The 24321-nt window shown below is 46.1% G+C and overlaps 1 protein-coding gene and 1 pseudogene across 3 annotated transcripts; both read left to right on the forward strand.

The window, feature by feature from the left end:
- The first annotated feature begins 3353 nt into the window (after nt 1-3353).
- On the forward strand, nt 3354-4421 carry LOC100440202 (GTP-binding nuclear protein Ran-like; annotated as a pseudogene).
- A 3251-nt stretch (nt 4422-7672) lies between these two features.
- On the forward strand, nt 7673-12537 carry LOC100440558 (popy class I histocompatibility antigen, alpha chain E). 3 transcript variants are annotated; one of them, XM_024248524.2, is made up of 8 exons: nt 7673-7909; nt 8040-8309; nt 8554-8829; nt 9451-9726; nt 9851-9970; nt 10730-10762; nt 10867-10911; nt 11077-12537. In XM_024248524.2, the coding sequence occupies exons 1-8, from the start codon at nt 7717-7719 to the stop codon at nt 11079-11081; spliced, it is 1218 nt and encodes a 405-aa protein (XP_024104292.2). In that variant the 5' UTR covers nt 7673-7716; the 3' UTR covers nt 11082-12537. The 3 variants fall into 3 exon arrangements, with proteins under 3 accessions (XP_024104292.2, XP_024104291.2, XP_009239891.3); XM_024248523.2 differs by having other exon boundaries at nt 11992-12537; XM_009241616.3 differs by lacking the exons at nt 10730-10762; nt 10867-10911 and having other exon boundaries at nt 11992-12537.
- Nucleotides 12538-24321: the final 11784 nt, after the last annotated feature.

A 24321-nucleotide genomic window follows, 5' to 3' on the forward strand; every position in this document is an offset into this window, starting at 1 on the left:
AAACCCTCCCTCCAGCCTTTTCATGGCAACACTCCAGGAAAATGGAAAGTTGATCATTTTTTTCTTCCACTCCTTAATCCTTTCCTGAGTGCTACTTTTAAATAATCTTATTTTATAAAAGAGTTTTAAATTTACATAAAAGTTGCAATGGTAGTACAGAGTTGCCATCCACTCCAGTCAGTTTCCCCTGGTGTGAACATCTCGCATTATTATGGTCCATTTGTCACAGCTAATGAAGCCATTTTCATGCCTTATTATTACTAAACTGCAGACTTGATTTGGAGTTCATTAGCGTTCCCCTAATGTCCTTTCTGTGTTCCAGGATTCCATCAAGAATATCACTTTACATTTAGTCTCCTTCATGCCTCCTTGGCCTCCTCTGGTCTGTGACAGAGACTTTCCTAATTTTTGATGCCCTTCACAATTTTGGGAAGTACTGACCAGATATATTGTAAAATGTCCCTCAAGTTGAATTTAGTTGAGGTTTAGATCATGGTTAGACTATGGTTATAGATGTTTAGATGAGGTGAAGTGCTATTCTCCAAACACATTATCAAGATTATATAATATCAATTTGATGTACCACTGTTGATGTTGAAGTTGATCACCCATATTTTAACTTCCTGTAGCTGCCACAACAAATGTCCTCAAAGTTGGCAACTTAAAACAACAGGAAATTATTCTTTCACAGTTCTGGAGGCCCAAACTCCAAAATCAATATGCAGGGCCACACTCCCTCTGAAGGCTCTAGGAGCAAATCTATTCCTTGAGTCCTCCAGCTCTGGCAGCTGCAGGGCATTCGTCAGCATTCCTTGGCTTGCAGCCCCATTGCTCCCATCTCTGCCTCCTTCTTCACATCACCTTCTCCTCTTCTGACTCTCTCTTCTGTGTACCTGTTAGGAAGACACTTGTCATTGGATTTAGGGCCCACCTAGGTCATCCAGGAGGATCTCCTCATTTCAACATCCTTAGCTTAATTACATCTGCAAAGACCCTTTTTCCAAACAACTTGACATTCACAGCTTCTGGGGACTAGGACAGAAACATATCTTTGTGGGGACCACCATTCAACCCACTGCATCTGGCTAAGCTAATATTTCCCAGAGTGGCAATCCACCAGTGCGCCCCAGGTTACAATCCTCATTCTCATTCCCAAATAAACTCAACATATTTGGACATTTCTCTAATTTTTTTTTTTTTTTTTTTTTAGGTTGAATAATCTGGTGTCAGAAGTGATCCTGAAGAAAGATTGCCTTTGGAAGAGACTTATACTGAGTTCGTTGCTTGATTTCTTGCCTCTGTTTCTGAACATCTTTTGAGAGCAAAATTTACTTTCTAAAAAGGTGGGTATGTGTCGACCCTTTAAAAGCTGTTTGGGCTGTTGTCACCATTCAATGAGAGACTTCAGTCTCCCCAAAGAGAAATTATCTGTTGTCAGGATAAACTGGTACATGAATAAACAAAATTGCCATTAGGGGGCGCACCAGTCTCAAGAAAAATCTGGAGAAAATGGTCACAGAATGGACAATTAGATCACAGGCTGCCCACTAAGTAAAAACAAAAATCCTATGCTAGGCACACTATTAAAAAACAAATCGCTCCAACCTCTACCATTTCCTCACAGGGATTACAGAATTTTTCTTTCGCTGTTGAGAAATTAATAAGAGGCAAAACAGGATGCCAAAATTCCAAAGCATCCAATATAGGCCCTCTTCTGGGACTCCTGTCAGCTATATGGTCAAAATTTATGGTCGGTGGCTCATGCCTGTAATCCCAGCACCTTGGGAGACCAAGGTGGAAGGATTGCTTGAGCTCATGAGTTTGAAACCATCCTGAGCAACATAGCAAGAGCTCATCTCTATTTTTAAAAATTAAAATAAATAAGAAAAGAAAAAAAAAATTAAGGTCCTCTCCTGTGTACGTTTTGAAATCAACAGGTAGAGTACGCCAAAGTTAATTTGGATCTTCAATGGCCATCCTTGGGGACTTTTGAGTTCCCCAAACTTGTCTTCCTTAAAACAAAACTAGAAGACCATGGTCCTAAAATTAAACAATGTGAATGGGAGGCTTAGTTTACTTGGTACTTCAAAGTTTCATAGTGCATTCGGGATTCAAACATTGCCTCCCTCTAAGATTCTATCACAAAATTAACTGAGACCAGCAAACAGTTAAGGAAGGACAACAAGGCTTTAGGGCCCCAGATTCTTTCTTCTCCAGAGGAGAGATTTCCTGTTCTCTTTCCTCTGTTCTTCTCTATCCACCTTTGGCTGAATTACCTTTCCCTCCGATTCCTCAGCTTCCACTACCCCTGAACCTGGACTGTTAAAACTTATCCCCTTAATGGCCGGGCACCGTGGCTCACGCCTGTAATCCCAGCACTTTGGGAGGCTGAGGCGGGCAGATCACGAGGTCAGGAGATCGAGACCATCCTGGCTAACACGATGAAACCCCGTCTTTACTAAAAATAGAAAAAATTAGCCGGGCATGGTGGCAAGTGCCTGTGGTCCCAGCTACTCAGGAGGCTGAGGCAGGAGAATGGCGTCAACCGGGAGGTGGAGGTGGCAGTGAGCCGAGATCATGCCACTGCACTCCAGCCTGGGCGACAGAGCGAGACTCTGTCTCAAAAAAAAAAAAAAAGAAAAGAAAAGAAAAGAAAAAAGAAGATACTTGAACAAGCATATTGATAACAGCACAATTGGTGATTGCAAAATAATGGCATTCAAAGCAACCTGGATGGAGTTGGAGACCATTATTCTAAGTGAATTAACTCTGGAATGGAAAACCAAGCATTGTATGTTCTCACTTATAAGTGGGAGCTAAGCTATGAGAACACAAAGGCTTAAGAATGATACAATGGACTTTGGGAACTGGCGGGGGAAGTGTGGGAGGGAGCTGAGGGATACAAGACTGCACATTGTGTACAGTGTACACTAATCAGGAGCTGGATGCGCCAAAATCTCGGAAATCACCACTAAAGAACTTATCTATGTAAACAAACACCACCTGTTCCCCAAAAACTATTGAAATTTAAAAATGTTTTAAATAAATAAAATTTAAAAAAATTAAAAATGGATTATTTGCTTTCAAAAAAACAGAAATCACCACTTGTACAGTTTTTATGTAATGTGAAATATGAATATCCACAATTACATGAAAAGCTGTTAAAAATAATCCTCCCAGTCCGGGCATGGTAGCTCACACATGTTGTTCCAGCTACTGGGAAGGCTGAGGTGAGAGAATCCCTTGAGCCCAGGAGTTCCAGGCTGCAGTGAGCTATTATGGTGCCACTGCACTCCAGCCTGGGTGACAAAGCGAGACCCTGTCTCTAAACAACAGCAATAATAATCCTTCCTTCCTCAGTCAGACGGGCATGGAGACGCTTCTGGAAGGAATGCCGCGATGGCTGCGCAGGGAGAGCCCCAGGTCCAGTTCAAACTTGTATTGGTTGGTGATGGTGGTACTGGAAAAACGACTTCCGTGAAATGTCATTTGACTGGTGAATTTGAGAAGTATGTAGCCACCTTGGGTGTTGAGGTTCATCCCCTAGTGTTCCATACCAACAGAGGACCTATTAAGTTCAATGTATGGGACACAGCCGGCCAGGAGAAATTCGGTGGACTGAGAGATGGCTATTATATCCAAGCCCAAAGTGCCATCATAGTGTTTGATGTAACATCGAGAGTTACTTACAAGAATGTGCCTAACTGGCATAGAGATCTGGTACGAGTGTGTGAAAACATCCCCATTGTGTTGTGTGGCAACAAAGTGGATATTAAGGACAGGAAAGTGAAGGCGAAATCCATTGTCTTCCACTGAAAGAAGAATCTTCAGTACTACGACATTTCTGCCAAAAGTAACTATAACTTTGAAAAGCCCTTCCTCTGGCTTGCTAGGAAGCTCATTGGAGACCCTAACTTGGAATTTGTTGCCATGCCTGCTCTCGCCCCACCGGAAGTTGTCGTGGACCCAGCTTTGGCAGCACAGTATGAGCACGACTTAGAGGTTTGCTCAGACAACTGCTGTCCCGGACGAGGATGATGACCTGTGAGAAGGAAGCTGGAGCCCAGCGTCAGAAGTATAGTTTTATAGGCAGCTGTCCTGTGATGTCAGCGGTGCAGCGTGTGTGCCACCTCATTATTATCTAGCTAAGTGGAACATGTGCTTCATCTGTGGGATGCTGAAGGAGATAAGTGGGCTTCGCAGTGAATGTGGCAGTTCAAAAACTACCTTCGTTGTTTGGACCTGCATATTTAGCTGTTTTGGAACACAGTTGATTCCTTGAGTTTCAAATATAAGACTGCTACAGTCACATCACAATATTCAGTGGTGAAATCTTGTTTGTTACTGTCATTCCCATTCCTTTTCGTTTAGAATCAGAATAAAGTTGTATTTCAAATATCTAAAAAAAAAAAAAAAAAAAATCCTTCCTTTTTCAACTCAATATTTGTGTAAGGCTAGATTTTTTAACATATACACTTCAATCAAAGTAAGAGAATGGCTGGGATGCAGCTGGAGGCCATAATCTGAAGTGAATTAATGCAGGAACAGAAAACCAAATACTGCATCTTCTCACTTATAATTGGGAGCTAAACACTGAGCGCACATGGACATAAACATGGGTACAACAGACACTGCAGACAACTAGAGTGGAGAGGGTGGGGACGTGGGTTGAAAAACTACCTGTGGGTACTATGTTCACTACCTGAGTGACAGGATCCATACCCCAAACCTCAGTATCAGACAACATACCCATGTAACAAACCGGCACATGTACCCCCTGTATCTATTTTTTTCTTTTTTTTTTTTTTTTTTTTTGAGACAATTTCACTCTTGTTGCTCAGGCTGGAGCGCAATGGCGTGATCTCGGCTCATCGCAACCTCCACCTCCCGGGTTCAAGCGATTCTCCTGCCTCAGCCTCCTGAGTAGCTGGGATTACAGGCATGCGCCACCACCCCCAGCTAATTTTGTATTTTTAGTAGAGACGGGGTTTCTCCATATTGATCCGGCTGGTCTCGAACTCCCGACTGGGATTACAGGCGTGAGCCACCGCGCCTGGCCACCCCCTGTATCTAAAATAAAAGTTAAAATTTTAAAAATAAGTAAAGAGAATGTATGCTAGGAGCCAAGAATGACGCTTGCAAAATTTTGCAAGAACAACACTTATGAAAATGAAAAATAATCACTCTTCTTGTTACCAAAAATCTTGGTAGCTACAGAAGGTGGGATCTTTCCTCACTGGGAGTCGCAGAGCCAATACATGAAACCGAAAGTGAGCAAGCTTTATTTCCTGCACAGGACTTGTAAAGAGGAGAGCAGCTCTCCCAAGTCAACTTCTCCACTAGTGAGGCGGCTAGTGAGGGGTGAGGGTGCTAAAATGTAGGATTGCTCTAATGAAGGGGTTGGGCATTAAAAGTGGGGGGGAGGAATATTCATATGTTTTATGGGGACAGGCAGTGAACGTCTCCAAACCGGTAATACCGCTTTCCTTTCAGTCCTTCTAGGACTTCTTCTACTCATTGTCATGGAGATTGTCAACTGTCACAGCATGGATGGGAGTGCAATTTAGCCTGGAAACGGGATTACAATGAAGCGTGAGGTCTTTTTGAAGTCATTTGGCCAGCTTTCTTGGTTGTAACGTTTCAGCTGGTTTGACTACAAAGGCAACTTCTTGAAGCAGATCCTGTTTTTTTGTTTTTGTTTTTGTTTTTTGTTTCTTATTTTTTTCACGAGACATCTCACTCTGTCGCCCAGGCTGGAGTGCAGTGGTGTGATCTTGGCTCACTGCAACCACCACCTCCCGGGTTCAAGCAATTCTCCTGTCTCAGCCTCCAGAGTAGCTGGAATTACAGGTGCGCACCACCACACCCGGCTAATTTTTGTATTGTTAGTAGAGACAGGGTTTCATCATGCTGGCCAGGTTAGTCTTGAACTCCTGACCTGGTGATCTGCCTGCCTCGGCCTAACAAAATGCTGCGATTACAGGCATGAGCCACCGTGCCCGGCCTATACATTGTTTATTTTGGAAAAATTAAAAATTAGGGTTTTTTTCATTACAGCTATATTATTTCTGGTCAAGAGATCAAGACCATCCTGGCCAACATGGTGAAATCCCGTCTCTACTAAAAACACAAAAATTAGCTGGGTGTGGTGGCGCACGCCTGTAGTCCCAGTTACTTGGGAGGCTGAGGCAGGAGAATCGCTTGAACCCGGGAGAAGGAGGTTGCAGTGAGCCGAGATCGTGCCACTGCACTCCAGCCTGGGGACAGAGCAAGACTCTGACTCAAAAAAAAAAAAAAGTTGTTTCCATTAACATGTAATGGGTTATTAATATTATCTTAAATGAATTAATATTTTTAATATTTTGTTTTAATCTCCTTTAATTTATATATGATAAAAATTGATACAATCCACAGAAACAAAATTTATTTGGGTCCTCACTAATTTCTTTTTTCTTGTTGCCCAGGCTGGAGGGCAATGGCACGATCTTGGCTCACCGCAACCTCCTCCTCCTGGGTTCAAGTAATTCTCCTGCCTCAGCCTCCCAAGTAGCCAGGATTACAGCCATGCGCCACCACGCCGGCTAATTTTTTGAACTTTTAGTAGAGACAGGGTTTCTCCATATTGGTCAGGCTGGTCTCTAACTCCCAACCTCAGGTGATCAGCCCACCTTGACCTCCCAAAGTGCTGAGATTACAGGCGTGAGCCACCGCGCCCAGCCAGGACTAATTTCTAAGAGTGTACAGAGATACTGAAACCTAAAAGTTTAAGAACCGCTGATTGCTGGGAGCGGTGGCTCACGCCTGTCATTCCAACACTTTGGGATTTAAAACAATACAGTATTTAACAATACGGGCTCACGCCTGTAAATACAGCACCTTGGGAGGCCGAGGTGGACGGATCGCTTGAGTCCAGGAGTTTGAGACTAGCCTGGGCAACATGGCGAAAACCCGTCTCTACAAAATACAAAAAAAAAATTGCCGGGTAGGCCGGTCGCGGTGGCTCACGCCTGTAATCCCAGCACTTTGGGAGGCCAAGGCGGGCGGATCACGATGTCAAGAGACCGAGACCATCCTGGCTAACACGGTGAAACCTCGTCTCTAACATACAAAAAATTAGCTGGGCGTGGTGGCGGGCCCCTGTAGTCCCAGCTACTCGGGAGGCTGAGGCAGAAGAATGGTGTGAACCCCGGAGGCGGAGGTAGCAGTGAGCCAAGATGCCGGCACTGCACTCCAGCCTGGGGCGACAGAGAAAATAAATAAATAAATAAATAAATAAATAAAGGCCGGGCAGAGTGGCTCACGCGGGTAATCCTAGCACTTTGAGAGGCCGAGATGGGAGGATCGCTTTAGTCCAGAAGTTCGAGACCAGCCTGGTCAACAGAGCGAGACCACCCCCGCCCCAACACACACACACACACACACACACACACATAGCTCCAAAACACACACACACACACTCACACACACGAAAAAACCACTGATTTACATAGTTTACACAGTCCCTGGGCCAGGACTCAGGGAGATAGTGTGACAAAGAGCGTTCGGGTCAGGAAGTGAGAACGCAGGGCAATGTTCCAAGTCCCCGGGCGTGGCTCTCAGGGTCTCAGGTCCCAAGGGCAGAGTGTGGAGACTTGGGAGGCGCAGCGTTGGTGATTCCACACTCTGCAGTTTCCATTTCCTCTCGTAACCTGGTCGTGTCCTTCTTCCTGGATACTCATGACGCAGACTCAGTTCTCATTCCCAGTGGGTGTCGGGTTTCTAGAGAAGCCAATCAGCGTCGCCACGACTCCCGACTATAAAGTCTCCACCCGGCTTCAAGAGACTCAGGACTCAGAGACTGGGATCATGACTCATGGGACCCTCCTTTTACTCCTCTCGGAGGCCCTAGCCCTTACCGAGACCTGGGCGGGTGAGTGCGGGGTCGGGATGGAAACCGCCTCTACCGGGAGTAGAGAGGGGCCGCCCCGGCGGGGACGCAGGACTCAGGGACCCGCGCCCGTAGGAGGGTCGGGCCGATCTCAGCCCCTCCTTGCCCCCAGGCTCCCACTCCTTGAAGTATTTCCACACTTCCGTGTCCCGGCCCGGCCGCGGGGAGCCCCGCTTCATCTCTGTGGGCTACGTGGACGACACCCAGTTCGTGCGCTTTGACAACGACGCCGCGAGTCCGAGGATGGTGCCGCGGGCGCAGTGGATGGAGCAGGAGGGGCCAGAGTATTGGGACCGGGAGACACGGAGCGCCAGGGACACCGCACAGACTTTCCGAGTGAACCTGCGGACCCTGCGCGGCTACTACAATCAGACCGAGGCCGGTGAGTGACCCCGGCCAGGGGAGCAGGTCACGACCCCTCCCCATTCCCCACCGACGGCGCCGGTCCTCTCGAATCTTCGGGTCCCAGATTCACCCCAAGGCTGCGGAACCCTCCCAGACCCTCCACCGGGGAGAGTCTCAGGCGCCTTTACCCGGTTTCATTTTCAGTTTAGGCCAAATCCCCACAGGTTGGTGGCGACGGGGGCGGGGCTCGGTGGGCGGGACTGACTAAGTGGCGGGGCCAGGGTCTCACACCCTGCAGTGGATGCATGGCTGCGACCTGGGGCCCGACGGGCGCTTCCTCCGCGGGTATGAACAGTTCGCCTACGACGGCAAGGATTATCTCACCCTGAATGAGGACCTGCGCTCCTGGACCGCGGTGGACACGGCGGCTCAGATCTCCGAGCGAAAGTCAAATGATGCCTGTGAGGCGGAGCACCAGAGAGCCTACCTGGAAGACACATGCGTGGAGTGGCTCCGCAAATACCTGGAGAAGGGGAAGGAGACGCTGCTTCACCTGGGTAAGAGGGTCCACAGGGCTACTCTCCCATCTCCTTCTGGGGCTGGGACTGTGCCCACAGCTGACAGATCTCAAACAGTAGAAAAAACAGGGATGGAGGACAGAATACCGCTCCTCCCTTGGATCAGGAGAGGGAGCTGTCACCCCTGGTACAGGAGATCCTATACCACAGAGTGACTCTCTTAAAGGGCCAGCCCTCTCTCAGGGGCAATTAAGGAATCTAGTCTCGCTGGAGATTCCATCCTTCAAATAAACTGATGAGCAGTTCTCTTTGTCTCCCAGTGTTAGGAATCATGGGGGAGTTTCTCTCATGCCTGATTCTCAGCCCCACACCAAGAGTTTTTGGAGGTCTGACTCCAGCTTTTCTCAGTCACTCAGCATCCACACAGGCCAGGACCAGAAATCCCTTTTCACCTTCTACCCTGGGCTATCTCACCCCGATTCTAGAACTTTCCAAGGAATAAGAGGCTATCCCAGATCCCTAAGTCCAGGCTGGTGTCAAGGTTATGTCCTCTTCTCCTACTATAATTGTCCTCTTCCTTCTCAGGATGGACACATGGGTGCTGCTGGAGTGTCCCATGAGATATACAAAGTGCCTGAATTTTCTGACTTTCCCCCTCAGATCCCCCAAAGACACATGTGACCCACCACCGCATCTCTGACCATGAGGCCACCCTGAGGTGCTGGGCCCTGGGCTTCTACCCTGCGGAGATCACACTGACCTGGCAGCGGGATGGGGAGGACCAGAACCAGTACACAGAGCTTGTGGAGACCAGGCCTGCCGGGGATGGAACCTTCCAGAAGTGGGCAGCTGTGGTGGTGCCTTCTGGAGAGGAGCAGAGATACACGTGCCATGTGCAGCATGAGGGGCTACCCGAACCCCTCACCCTGAGATGGGGTAAGGACGGGGATGGGAGGTCATGTCTCTTCTCAGGGAAAACAGGAGCCCTTCTGGAGCCCTTCCGCAGGGTCAGGGCTGAGGCCTGGGGGTCAGGGCCCCTTACGTTCCCCTCTTTTCCCAGAGCCGGCTTCCCAGACCACCATCCCCATCGTGGGCATCTTTGCTGGCCTGGTTCTCCTTGGAGCTGTGGTCACTGGAGCTACTGTGGTTGCTGCTGTGATGTGGAGGAAGAAGAGCTCAGGTGGGGAAGGGATGAGGAGTGGGGTCTGAGTTTTCTTGTCCCACTGGGTGTTTCAAGCCCTAGGTAGAAGTGTGTCCTGCTTCATTACTGGGAAGCACCATCCACACACACGGGCCTACCCAGCCTGGACCCTGTGTGCCAGCACCTACTCTTTTTTTTTGAGATGGAGTCTTGGCTCTGTCACCCAGGCTGGAGTGCAGTCACGTGGTTTCAGCTCACTGCAACCTCCACCTCCCAGGTTCAAGCAATTCTCCTGCCTCAGCCTCCCTAGTAGCTGGGACTACACATGCGTGCCACCACACCCGGCTAATTTTTTTTTTTTTTTTTTTTTTTGTATTTTTAGTAGAGACGGGATTTCACTATGTTAGCCAGGCTGGTCTCGAACTCCTGACCTTGTAATCTGCCTGCCTCGGCCTCCCAAAGTGCTGGGATTACAGGCGTGAGCCACCGCACCCAGCCGCACCTACTCTTTTGTAAAGCACCTGTGACAATGAAGGACAGATTTATCACCTTGACGATTGTGATGGGGACCTGATCCCAGCAGTCACAGGTCACAGGGGAAGGTCTCTGCTGAGGACAGACCTCAGAAGGGCAGTTGGTCCAGGACCCACACCTGCTTTCTTCATGTTTCCTGATCCTGCCCCGGGTCTGCAGTCACAGTTCTGGAAACTTCTCTGGGATCCAAAACTAGGAGGTTCCTCTAGGACCTTATGGCCCTGCCTCGTCCCTGGCCCCTCACAGGACATTTTCCTCCCACAGGTGGAAAAGGAGGGAGCTACTCTAAGGCTGAGTGTAAGTGCGGGGCGGGAGTGTGGAGGAGCTTGCCCACCCCATAATTCCTCCAGCACCACATCTCCTGTGGGCTCTAACCAGGTCTTGTTTTTGTTCTACCCCAGGGAGTGACAGTGCCCAGGGATCTGAGTCTCTCACAGCTTGTAAAGGTGAGATTCTGGGGGTCTGAAGTGGGTGGAGGGTGGGACAAAAGGGACAGGACTGGGTTGTGGGGATTTTTTGATTCAGAATTTTTGAGTGTGTGGTGGGCTGTTCAGAGTGTCATCACTTACCATGACTGACCTGAATTTGTTCATGACTATTTTCTTCTGTAGCCTGAGACAGCTGCCTTGTTTGCGACTGAGATGCACAGCTGCCTTGTGTGCAACTGAGATGCAGGATTTCCTCACGCCTCCCCTTTGTGTCTTAGGGGACTCTGGCTTCTCTTTTTGCAAGGGCCTCTGAATCTGTCTGTGTCCCTGTTAGCACAATGTGAGGAGGCAGAGAAACAGTCCGTCTCTGTGTCTACCATGAACCCCTTCCTCACACTGACCTGTGTTCCTTCCCTGTTCTCTTACTTTTCTATTAAAATAAGAACCTGGGCAGAGTGCGGCAGCTCACGCCTGTAATCCCAGCACTTAGGGAGGCCGAGGAGGGCAGATCACGAGGTCAGGAGATCGAAACCATCCTGGCTAACACGGTGAAACCCCGTCTCTACTAAAAAATACAAAAAATTAGCTGGGCGCAGAGGCGGGCGCCTGTAGTCCCAGCTACTCAGGAGGCAGAGGCAGGAGAATGGCGTCAACCCAGGAGGCGGAGGTTACAGTGAGCCAGGATTGTGCGACTGCACTCCAGCCTGGGTGACAGGGCGAGACTCCATCTCAAAAAATAAAAATTAAAAAATAAAAAAAAGAACCTGGATCTCAATTTAATTTTTCATATTCTTGCAATGAAATGGAATTGAGGAAGCTAAGGTCATAGCTAGAAATACAGATAATTCCACAGCACATCTCTAGCAAATTTAGCCTATTCCTATTCTCTAGCCTATTCCTTACCACCTGTAATCTTGACCATATACCTTGGACTTGAATATTGTTTTTATACTGCTGTGGTTTGAATGTTCCCTCCAACACTCATGTTGAGACTTAATCCCTAATGTGACAACACTGAAAGGTGGAGCCTTTGAGATGTGATTGGCTCATAAGGCTGTGCCTTCATTCATTGGTTAATGGATTAATGGGTTATCACAGGAATGGGACTGGTGGCTTTATAAGAAGAGGAAAAGAGAACTAAGCTAGCATGCCCAGCCCACAGAGAGCCTCCACTAGAGTGATGCCAAGTGGAAATGTGAGGTGCAGCTGCCACAGAGGGCCCCCACCAGGGAAATGTCTAGTGTCTAGTGGATCCAGGCCACAGGAGAGAGTGCCTTGTGGAGTGCTGGGAGCAGGACCTGACCACCACCAGGACCCCAGAACTGTGGAGTCAGTAGCAGCATGCAACACCCCCTTGGGAAGGCTTCAGGCACCAGCCTGCAACCCATTCGAGCAGCCTCGTAGGCTGCACCCAGCAAAGCCATAGGCACAGGGCTACCTGAGGCCTTGGGGGCCCAATCCCTGCTCCAGTGTGTCGGTGAGGCAGCACATGAAGTCAAAAGAGATTATTCTCTTCCCACAGATACCTTTTCTCTCCCATGGCCCTTTAACAGCCCCTGCTTCATTCCCCTCACCTTCCCAAGCTGATCCGAGGTAAACTTTGAAGTAAAATAAAAGCTGTGTTTCAGCATCATTTGTATTTTATTTGTGCGTTTTGTGCCTTGTTCTTTTAATATTTTAACCACATTCAAGCTATCCTTGGTGGACCAATGCCATGGTCCACCCAGAACTGCATTCACTGGCCCGTGTTCTAGTTCTGGTCATGCTGACTTTCCCCTTTTCCTGGTGAATCCCTGTAAGCACCTGAGTCTCATTCTGTCAGGTGATATCCAGTGAGAAGGCAACATGTGCAGTGAGAAAGCCGAGGGAGTCCTGGGTGTGAATTTTTACTTTGCCATTTCTTCCTGTGTGACACGCGGTGGGGCTTCACCTGTCTGGGCTCCAGTTCCTCATCTTGTACATGACATTGTTTTCTTGGGAGAGTCATTATAAAGCTAATATAAAGTACCTGTACTGTAATTTGAATGTGTCCTCCAAAAAGCATGTGTTGGAAACTGAATCCACAATGCAACCATATCGGGAAGTGAAGCCTAATGGCTGGCTGGCCATGGAGGTTCCAACTTTATGAATGGATTAATACTGATTATAAAAGGGCTTGGGGTTGAGGCAAGTTCAACCTCTTGCCCTCACTCACCCACTTGCCTCTACCAAGAGATGATACAGCAAAAAGTCTCACCAAATGCCGGGATCTTGATATTAGACTTCTTATCCTCCAGAACCATGAAATATGCTGCTTTGCTTTATAAATTACTCAGTCTGTGGTATTCTATTACAGCAACACAAAATGGGCAACCTGATACTTAGGTTTCAGTTGGTGCTAGATATTTTTATTTCAAGCATTCCTACTAGAGTATTAGTTTCTTCGTAAGCCCAGAATCTTTGCATTTTAGCAACAACAAAGAAGTCTTTTTTTTTTTTGAGACTGAGTTTCACTCTTGTCACCCAGGCTAGAGTGCAATGGCATGATCTTGGCTCACTACAAACTTGGCCTCCCAGGTTTAAGTGATTCTCCTGCTTCAGCCTCCCAAGTAGCTGGGATTACAGGCGCCCACTACCACGCCCAGCTAATTTTTGTATTTTTAGTAGAGACAGAGTTTCATCATGTTGGCCAGCTGGTCTCGAACTCCTGATCTCAGGTGATCCACCCACCTTGGCCTCCCAAAGTGCTGGGATCACAGGCATGAGCCACCGCGCTCCACCAGAAGTCTTAATTAATGCAAAGAAAATCGATCTATAGATTTGATGGAAATTTGGACTCCTATATCCTACTTTTTATCCCACTCCTATATACAACTCCTTATTAGTGTCCCAGAAAGATGAACTGTTTTCCTTCCCTACTTGGTCTGCCCATTTCTACTTCCTGCCATATCGGCAGGCTATGTTTGCCTTACCTCAAAGATCTGCCTTCCTCAGTTTTAGATCTTAAATCTTTTTAAGCCAAACTCAAGGGATCTTCAACAAATATTTATTGAACCCTTCCTGTGTTCAAAGAATGTTGTGAGGTCCAGGGTGGGACTAGGGGGCGAGAAAGGTTCCTGCGCTGAAGGAACCTAAGATTTAGTAACAATGAATAAACAGACTTGAAGATAACTATTGTGGTTAGTGCTGAAAGAACGTACAAAATGCTAAAGGTCAGGGAGGAAACTATGTTTTCTAGGACAGTGGTTCCCAACATTTTTGGCATCAGGGACTGGTTTCATGGAAGACAATTTTTCGGAGGGGTGGTTTCAGGATGATTCGAGCGCGTTACATGTATTGTGGACTTTACTTCTATTATTACATTGTAATATATAATGAAATAATTATACAACTCACCATAATGTAGAGTCAGTAGGAGCCCTGAGCTTGTTTTCCAGCAACTAGACAGTCCCACCTGAGGGTGATGGGAGACACTGACAGGTCATCAGGCATTAGATTCTCATAGGAGCGAGCAGCCTAGATCCCTCGCATGCACAGTTCACAATAAGGTTCACACTCCTATGAGAATCTAACGCCACTGCTGATCTGACAGGAGGCAGAGCTCAGGCGCTAATGCTTGGTCGCCTGCCACTCACCTCCCGCTGTGCAGCCCAGTTCCTAACAGGCCATGGACCGGTACCAGTCCATGGCCCAGGGGTTGGGAACCCCTGTTTTAGGAGACTTAGGTTTTTCTAAAGGAAAAAATGTTTGAGTTATGCTTTGAAAAATGTAAGACACCACTGTAGATGTTTTAATCAGGGAATTGCATTATTACCAAAAAAAAATGTTGGAAGATGAAAGAGCAGGTTCTTTATGCCTCCTGGCTTGACCCTGGAACAATTTAGAACCAGCCCAGTGAGGCACGTACTCCCCATGAGGCCACACAGGAGCTGTGCTTTCTTAGATCTGGATCCCACTACCATATAGGGGTTCCTGGGCACCTGGACACCAAGGAAGAGGGGTCAACCAGGTCCCACTCCTCTGGCATGACACTCAGTGATTCAGTCAAGATATTGTTGGGAAAACAGCCCATGCCACAGGACTTCTCCATGGTCGGAAAAGTCTTGAATAGCTGAAAGCAAAACAGGAGAGTTAGGCTGCATTATGTAGATAATGGTGACTCATGGGCAGACCCTGCCTCCTTGGGCCATCGTATGTGAACAGATCTTTGTGTGATTGTGGGATAATTCTGGGTTCTTTTCTCCGTGTGCGTGTTCTTAATTGGCCCAGGAGAGGGAACCCAAGGGAAGGAGGAACCTGAGTGATCTTGTCCTCTTTTGACATCTCATTTCTAGCCACAAGGTTATGAATCATAGATCTCCAGAAGTCAGTGGTCCTGGAGGAAAAAAGCATCTGCCATAGCAGCAGAATGAAAGGGAGACAGCTATTCCTATTACTAGAGTTTTAACAGCCCCTCTCAGCCAGCTAGCCCAGACTAGGATCTTAACGGGGGCTGGGACTTACTTCCATATATTGTAAATGATGTAACCTTGTCTTCATGCTGACCTTAAATATATCTTGATGAGCAGTAGAAGAAAGCAAATGAAGGCTGGGCGCGGTGGCTCACGCCTGTAATCCCAGCACTTTGGGAGGCTGAGGCGGGCTGATCACCTGAGGTCGGGAGTTCAAGACCAGCCTGACCAACATGGAGAAACCCTGTCTCTACTAAAAATAAAAAATTAGCTGGGCATGGTGGCGCATGCCTGTAATCCTAGCTACTCAGGAGGCTGAGGCAGGAGAATCGCTTGAACCCAGGAGGCTGAGGTTGCGCAGTGAGCCGAGATCACACCATTGCACTCCAGCCTGGGCAACAAGAGTGAAACTGCGCTTCAAAAAGAGAGAGAGAGAGAGAGAGGGAGGGAGGAAGGAAGGAATGAGAGAGAGAGAGAGAGAAAGAAAGAAGAAAGAAAGAGAGAGAGAGAAAGAAAGAAAGAAAGGAAAGAAGGAAGGAAGGAAGGAGGGAAGGAAAGAAGGAAAGAAAGGAAGAAAGGAAGACAGAAAGAAAGGCAAATGATCACTTAGAGGATTCTGTTTGGTAGTTAAAACCATTTTGAAACATAGGGAGGGAAGAAATCACCTATGCTTCCTCAGTGGTAAAGAGACTGGGAACCACCACGCCAGAGTTAGAAAATATGAGGCAACAGAAGGGCTGTTATATGTAGTGAGAATTTCCAAACCCGGTCCCCTGGAGGGAATACTTGGTGACTGGGCCTTAGAGGAAAGAGATGCTTGTCCACCCCATTGCCTGTGTGTCCAGGAGACACTGTGCCCACCTTGAGAAACTGAGAGAAGACCCTAGTGAGGAGAAGCCCCCAGGCCAGCCGTCAGCACAGAGCACTGGAGGCCCCCAACCAGCTCCAAGTTCTAAACAGAGCACAGCCTCCAGAGGCTTGTACTGTTCATACCCAGCAGAGGCTGTGTGCCAGCTCTCCCCTTGCAAATCAGCGTCCCTGCAGGGTATGTAAACGACCTCTACCTATGCTTTCTATGGGGGAACAAATATCCCATGGGACACTGAAGGACCATGGAACATTGTAGAACATGTATTTACCAAACTGTGTCCAACTCAGAGCCTGAATTGTTTATTGGTGCTGTTTCAACCAGTACACGTGATTCTTTCTGCAGAGGACATCTTGGCACTCCACCACAGACTTGGTATGAGATCCTGGCTGAGCACTTTTTTTTTTTTTTTTTTTTTGAGACAGAGTTTCGCTCTTATTTCCCAGGCTGGAGTGCAGTGGCTCACTGCAGCCTCTGCCTCCTGGATGCAAGCGATTCTCCTGCCTCAGCCTCCTGAGTAGCTGGGATTACAGGCATGTGCCATCACGCCCCGGCTGATTTTGTACCTTTAGTAAAGATGGGGTTTCTCCATGTTGGTCAGGCTGGTCTCGAACTCCCAACCTCAGGTGATCCACCCACCTTGGCCTCCCAAAGTGCTGGGATTACAGGCGTGAGCCAACGCACCCAGCCTGGCTGAGCACTTTCAAGTCTCATTCCTAACATCTGTCAGTTAAGCTGGGATAACAATTATCTGACTGACTTCACGGAATTCTGAATGAATTGAATTGGATAATACATGTAAATCCTTGTGGGAATTTGGGTGCCATTTTCTTTGCATTATGAAAATCCAGGTCAACTCTTCTTTCTTCTCCCAATTGTTTTTATTGCACATCTATAAAAACAACAAGAAAAGAATTTTCTTTTCTTTTCCTTTTTTTGAGACATAGTCTCGCACTGTCGCCCAGGCTGGAGTGCAATGGCACAACCTCTGCTTACTGCAAACTCTGCCTCCTGGGTTCATGCCATTCTCCTGCCTCAGCCTCCTGAGTAGCTGGGATTACAGGTGCATGCCCCCACGCCCAGATAATTTTTTGTATTTTTAGTAGAGACGAGGTTTCACTGTGTTAGCCAGGATGGTCTGAATCTCCTGTCCTCGTGATCTGCCCGCCTCGGCCTCCCAAAGTGCTGGGATTACAGTCATGAGCCACCGCGCCTGGCCAAGAATTTTCTAATAAACAAGAAAAACCTCACCTGTAATCCCACTACTTGGTACAATAATCATACTTATTTTTCTTTATTTCCTTCCAGTGTGACCAAGGACAGTTTAGCTTTGGGAACCCACAAAGAAACCATTTCAATTAAAAAGCACAGGAAGCCCCACCAGTCCCATGAGGCTTTTGCCACCCCTAAGTAGTTCCATATGAGAAATTAAGAGTAGCGATGCTTGCTTTGAGGAGTTGGAGGGAAAACTAAAATGAAAGTTGAATTTGGATAAGAGAAAAATCAAGGGCACTCACTCCTCCCAACCCCAGCCTGTCTGACTCTCTCCGGATCATCCTCCTCACTTCCTTCAGGCAGGGTGGGGATAGCACCAGGAGGAGATTCTGGGAGACAGGGCACTGCTGCAAGGACAGCAGGACAGCCCCACTGGTGGCTGTGGGATGCTCGGTGGCCCTGCCTGCTGCTCTTCTGGAGGATGCACAGCCTCGCTTTCCTTTCTGGTGTTAGAGCCAGATGACTCTGTCCAAAGAGTAGTTTCTTTTTCCCCGCAGAGGCAAACAGGAAACGTTTCCTTTCCTAACTAGCTCTGTCTCATGCCTGGAATCTTACTGAGTCAGTCCCGCAGTAAGTCAGCAGCTCAGGAAATCTCCCCTCTCTGAGCCTCCCTGCAGTTCAAGCTGCTTAGGGAACTTGATATTTTCAAGACATCTGCCTACACATGGGCAGCCCAGCCGCCGAGCTAGTGGTGGCAACCAAAGCGAACAGAGGACTCGGCTTCCTGAAAACAGAGGCAAAGAAGTATAGCTATCCAACCTTCTGAGTCTTGTCTCTATATGGAGATGCCCATATGGACAAATAGGGTCTGGACAAGGGGAAGGGTTAACATAAGAAAGTCACATGATTTCTGCTATGCTATTCCTCTGTGCGCTTATGCTTTCTGTTTCTAAATATTTCAGCTAAAAGACAATAAATACTGCAACCCTTACACTCCTTCAGCCCTGCTTTCACTTGTCCTGGGTGTCCTGACTGTCATCTTCATTCATTTATGTCAAACATCATTCAATCAATACTTACTACAAGCAAACTATATGTGAGATCAAGAGTACTATTCAAAATAGTTGACAACTGGTATGATAATGGAAATTAATATATAAATAAAATTTTCCCAATTATGCTATTTTTCTTTTCTAACTAAATGATTATAAAACTACTTACCAAGTGACACAGTTGTAATATAAATAATTTCTTAAATAGTTATAACAATTTCCAAACTATTTATTGATTTTTAAACACTTTTTGCATTTCTTAGGTGGTAATTATTGGTTAAGTGATATATGCCTATGTTAGCCATGATTTGACAAAAGAGCCTTATATAAGCTTCTGATAATTTCCCCATTAAATTGTTTGTATATTATGATGTATGTAACATCAACTATATTGTTCATGGTGCCAAATCCTCTCACTTTAGCAGCTATGTTAAAGATTTTTTAGCCCTTGAACTGCTGTCTGAAATTCTTTTTCTTTTTTTTTTTTTCTTTTTTTGAGACAGTCTCACTCTGTCGCCCAGGCTGGAGTGCAGTGGCGCGATCTTGGCTCACTGCAACCTCCACCTCCCGGGTTCAAGCAATTCTCCTGCCTCAGCCTCCCAAGTAGCTGGGATTGCAGGCACATGCCACCACACCTAGCTAATATTTGTATTTTTAGTAAAGAGGGGGTTTCACCACATAGGCCAAGCTGGTCTCAAACCCCTGACCTCAAATGATCCACCTACCTCGGCCTCCCAAAGTGCTGGGATTACAGGCATGAGCCACCACGCCTGGCCTAGAAATTCTTTTTTTTTTTTGAGACGGAGTCTCCTGTCGCCCAGACTGGAGTGCAGTGCGCAATCTCGGCTCACTGCAAGCTCCTCCTCCCGGGTTCATGCCATTCTCCTGCCTCAGCCTCCCGAGTAGCTGGGACTACAGGCGCCCGCCACCATGCCTGGCTCATTTTTTGTATTTTTAGTAGAGACGGGGTTTCACCACGTTAGCCAGGATGGTCTCGATCTCCTAACCTTGTGATCCGCCTGCCTCGGCCTCCCAAAGTGCTGGGATTACAGGTGTGAGCCACCGTGCCTGGCCTAGAAATTCTTATTTATTTAATATCTCTGTTCACTCCACCACAAAAATCAATTAATATAAGCCATCTTTAATAAGTAGGCTTAATTGTATTGATTAAATTAAAAATTGTGTTGATTTAATTGGTTACATCTATGAAGCTTTGTAAACATCCTTCATGGTTGACTGAATTTAAAAATTTTAAGTTCTTAATATATTTTACTTTTGTCATCAAACTACAATTGCAATCACATAAATTATTAGATAATCTAATTGACTTTTTCTCTTGAAGTTGACATTTTTCTTTCAAATGGTATATCATATTTTTAAACAATACTATCTACTTTTTCCCCTTTGCTTTATGTATTTAATTTTATATATTAACTGATTCTTATTTTTCTACAATTAATCCAGCTTCTGTAATTTTTAATATTTCCCTCTGGAAAGGATAAAGATAATATTGACATCTCTGTTAATATATAAGTTATTAATGTCAAATTTCTGGGAAAAAAATTTTATGTCCTAAACACTTACTACTCCCATTTCACAACTTCTATTAAAGTGACTATAAAAGGTTTGGTATAATTCCCTAATGCTCTTGGCATCCCACTATTACAGAGTGCCCAAATATGCTTTCTAGTTTCATGACTTCAATTCCAGTATCTTTAGAAATATTTTTAATTTTCCCAAATGCTTATTTCATGTGTAGTTGTGATTATAAAGTTTAGTGAGGCAAATATTTGAAGTAATTTTTCATTTAAACATTTTACTGCATCACCCTGACATCATTGAATACAGTAACTTATATAGTACCAATTTAAAATATAAAGAGACTTTTTTTTTTTGAGACACAGTGTCGCTCTGTCACCAGGCTGGAGTGCAGTGGCACAATCTCTGCTCACTGCAAACTCTGCCTCCCGGGTTCAAGCGATTCTCCTGCCTCAGCCTCCCAAGCAGCTAGGACTATAGGCGCATGCCACCACGCCCAGCTAATTTTTGTATTTTTAGTAGAGACGGGGTTTCACCATGTTGGCCAGGATGGTCTCAATCTCTTGACCTCGTGATCTCCCTGCCTCGGCCTCCCAAAGTGCTGGGATTACAGGCATGAGCCACCGTGCCTGGCCATATAGAGACTTCTCTAAAACTTTGGCTTCTCTGAACTTTCTCTGTGACATATACTAGAACCATCTGTAGCACTGTGTAACCATTTCACATCAAAATCACTTTTCTTGAGCACTGATGAGTAAGTAAGCTTGATACATCATTTGAGTTCCTCAGATGAGCAAAAATCATCAGTTTTATAAGTCTGAAATTTAGTATTTAAGTCACTAATAAAAACACATTTTTGTGGCCGGGCACAGTGGCTCACACCTGTAATCCCAGCACTTTGGGAGGCCAAGGCGTGCGGATCATGAGGTCAGGAGATCAAGACCATCCTGGCTAACGTGGTGAAACCCCGTCTCTACTAAAAATACAAAAAGTTAGCCTGGCGTGGTGGCAGGCGCCTGTAGTCCCAGCTACTCGGGAGGCTGAGGCAAGAGAATGGTGTGAACCTGGGAGGTGGAGCTTGCAGTGAGCCGAGATTGCACCGCTGCACTCCAGCCTATGCAACAGAGTGAGACTCCATCTCAAAAAAAAAAACAAAACATTTTTGTTACATAATTGAAGCTTTCTTGGTAATGACTGATTGCTTAGATTTATAAATTTACTAAAAAGTTGTCTCATGATGGTAGATATATGTTTTGTGACCATTGTAACCATTAATGTAGACTGCAATGACATGCACTATTTATAACCTTTTTTAAGACTCTATTGTCTAGAGTAGTAAACTACTCTAATTACACAGTAGGTAATATTAGCATTCTAATGGTACTTTTTCAATGTTTTGTTCTTTTTATGATAAAAAGTATTTCAGGGGATTTATTATTTCAAAGACTTCATTATGTGAAGCTCATTCATAATATTCTTCAAATTCTTCTTGATTATTACTAGTTTTTCCCTGAATTCTGAGCACCGACAATATGCTAGAACATCACCTTTTGACACATCCACAAGATGTGTGCTTTGCATATCATTTTCATTTAATATTTACATTTCAAGCAATAATCAGCTACCTGTGAGTTTTGTCAAAATTATCAGGGGTTTTTTGTTTGTTTGTTTTTTGACATGGAGTTTTGCTCCTGTTGCCCAGGCTGGAGTGCAATGGCGCCATCTCAGCTCACTGCAACCTCCACCTCCTGGGTTAAAATGATTCTCCTGCCTCAGCCTCCCCAGTAGCTAGGATTATAGGCATGCACCACCACACCTGGCTAATTTTTTATTTTTAGTAGAGACAGGGTTTCTCCGTGTTGGTCAGGCTGGTCTCGAACTCCCGACCTCAGGTGATTCACCCACCTTGAGCTCCCAAAGTGCTGGGATTACAGGTGTGAGCCACTACACCTGGCCAATGATCAGGTTTTTAATTAAATTTTAGAAATGTCAATTGTTTCCTTTGAACTGAATCTTATGCAATACTGAAAGCATTCCCACCTGCCATAATTTTTGCATATCAGTTGTTCCAGGCTGTGATTCAATATTAATACCATTGGTTTCATGATTTGTCTCAGATTCAGAAGAGTCATGTTTATAGTATCTAAAAGCAGTGTTTAAAATGTATGTAGGCCTGGCGCTGTGGCTTATGCCTGTAATCCCAGCACTTTGGGAGGCTGAAGCTGATGGATCACCTGAGGTCAGGAGTTTGAAACCAGCTTGGCCAACATGACGAAACCCCATCTCTACTAAAAATACAAAAATCGGCTGGGCGCGGTGGCTCATGCCTGTAATCCCAGCACTTTGGGAGGCCAAGGCAGGTGGCTCACCTGAAGTCAGGAGTTTAAGACCAGCCTGACCAACACCGTGAAACTCCGTCTCCACTACAATACAAAAAATTAGCCAGGCATGGTGGTACATGCCTGTAGTCCCAGCTACTTGGGAGGCTGAGGCAGGAGAATTGCTTGAACCCGGGAGGCAGAGGTTGCAGTGAGCTGAGATTTCGCCATTGCACTCCAGCCTGGGCAACAAAAGTGAAACTCCGTCTCAAAAAAAAACAAAAAAACAAAAACAAAACCCTTCTGTCTCAAAAAAATAAAATAAAATAAAAATATAAAAATTAGGTGGGTGTGGTGGCATGCACCTGTAGTCCCAGCTACTCAGGAGACTGAGGCAGGAACATCGCTTGAACCTGGGAGGCAGAAGTTGCAGTGAGCCGAGATCACACCACTGCACTCCAGCCTGGGCAATGGAGTAAGACTCTATCTCAAAAAATAAGTAAATAAATAGATAAATAAATAAAATGTATTTAAACTTTGTCGCTTCACTCTTACTGTTTACTATTCTAAGTTCTTGAATTTATAGATATCAAAACACTGCACAATTATTATTTCCAGATGAATAACACAATAACAATAGAAACAAGGAAAAGCCAAACAAATATACTATTTATAAGTTACAGCAGTGTGAGGATAATAATTAACTGATGATTTTCCTAAACCGCAAACCAATGAATGTACAATGGTGACATGGCTGAACCAGCCAGTGGTGCCATAAATGATTCTCAGATGTTGCAGTGCAGGAGACCCATCCATTGATGATCACTGTGATAGACTAAGACAAATAGTTAATGAGATATTAGAATTTCTAGTACTTATTAATTTTACCACCTATCACGATTACCATTCTATTTTCTGTAACAATCAGTATTGGCTGTACTAGTGCACACTGGCTGGATGCCAGTGTGTAAGACAATGCCATAAAGGGCTATATGAGCATTAACTACTATGCTATGACTTTTAACATTAAGTATTGAGTTGATTAGGTTCAAGGCTCAGGTGGGGCACTTTTAGAAATTACAGTAACAGAGGCCCTCAGGAGGTAGGATTCCCTTTTTTTTTTTGGAGGCGGGGTCTTACGCTGTCACCCAGGCTGGAGTGCCATGGCGGGATATCGGCTCACTGCAACCTCCGCCTCCCGAGTTCAAGCAATCCTCCCACCTCAGCCTCTTGAGTAGCAGGGATTACAGGCATCTGCCACCACACCTGGCTAATTTTTGTATTTTTATTTTTTATTTTGAGATGGAGTTTCATTCTTGTTGTCCAGGCTGGAGTGCAATAGCGCAATCTTGGTTGACCGCAACCTCCACTTCCCAGGTTCAAGCAATTCTCCTGCCTCAGCCTCCTAAGTAGCTGGGATTACAGGGACGTGCCACCACACCTGGCTAATTTTGTATTTTTAGTAGAGACGGGGTTTCCTTTTTTTTGGAGGGGGGGACGGAGTCTGGCTCTGTCGCCCAGGCTGGAGTGCAGTGGCATGATCTCTTGAGGATGGCTCACTGCAACCTCCATCACCCGGGTTCAAGCGATTCTTCTGCCTCAGCCTCCCGAGTAGCTGAGATTACAGGCGTCTGCCACTGTACCTGGCTAATTTTTATATTTTTAATAGAGACGGGGTTTCACCATGTTGGCCAGGCTGGTCTCAAACTCCTGACCTCAGGTGATCAGCCCACCTTGGCCTCCCAAAGGGCTGGGATTACAGGCGTGAGCCACTGTGCCCGGCCAAGACAGGGTTTCTCCATGTTGGTCAGGCTGGTCTTGAACTCCCGACCTCAGGTGATCCACCCACCTCGGCCTCCCAAAGTGCTGGGATTACAGGTGTGAGCCACCGCACCCAGCCTAATTTTTGTATTTTTAGTAGAGTAGAGCTGTGATCATGCCACTGCACTCTAGCCTGGGTGACAGAGTGAGATGAGACCCTGTCTCTTAAAAAAAAAAAAATGGCC

This window comes from Pongo abelii, chromosome 5 (genome assembly GCF_028885655.2).
Source record: "Pongo abelii isolate AG06213 chromosome 5, NHGRI_mPonAbe1-v2.0_pri, whole genome shotgun sequence".
NCBI lineage: Eukaryota > Metazoa > Chordata > Mammalia > Primates > Hominidae > Pongo > Pongo abelii.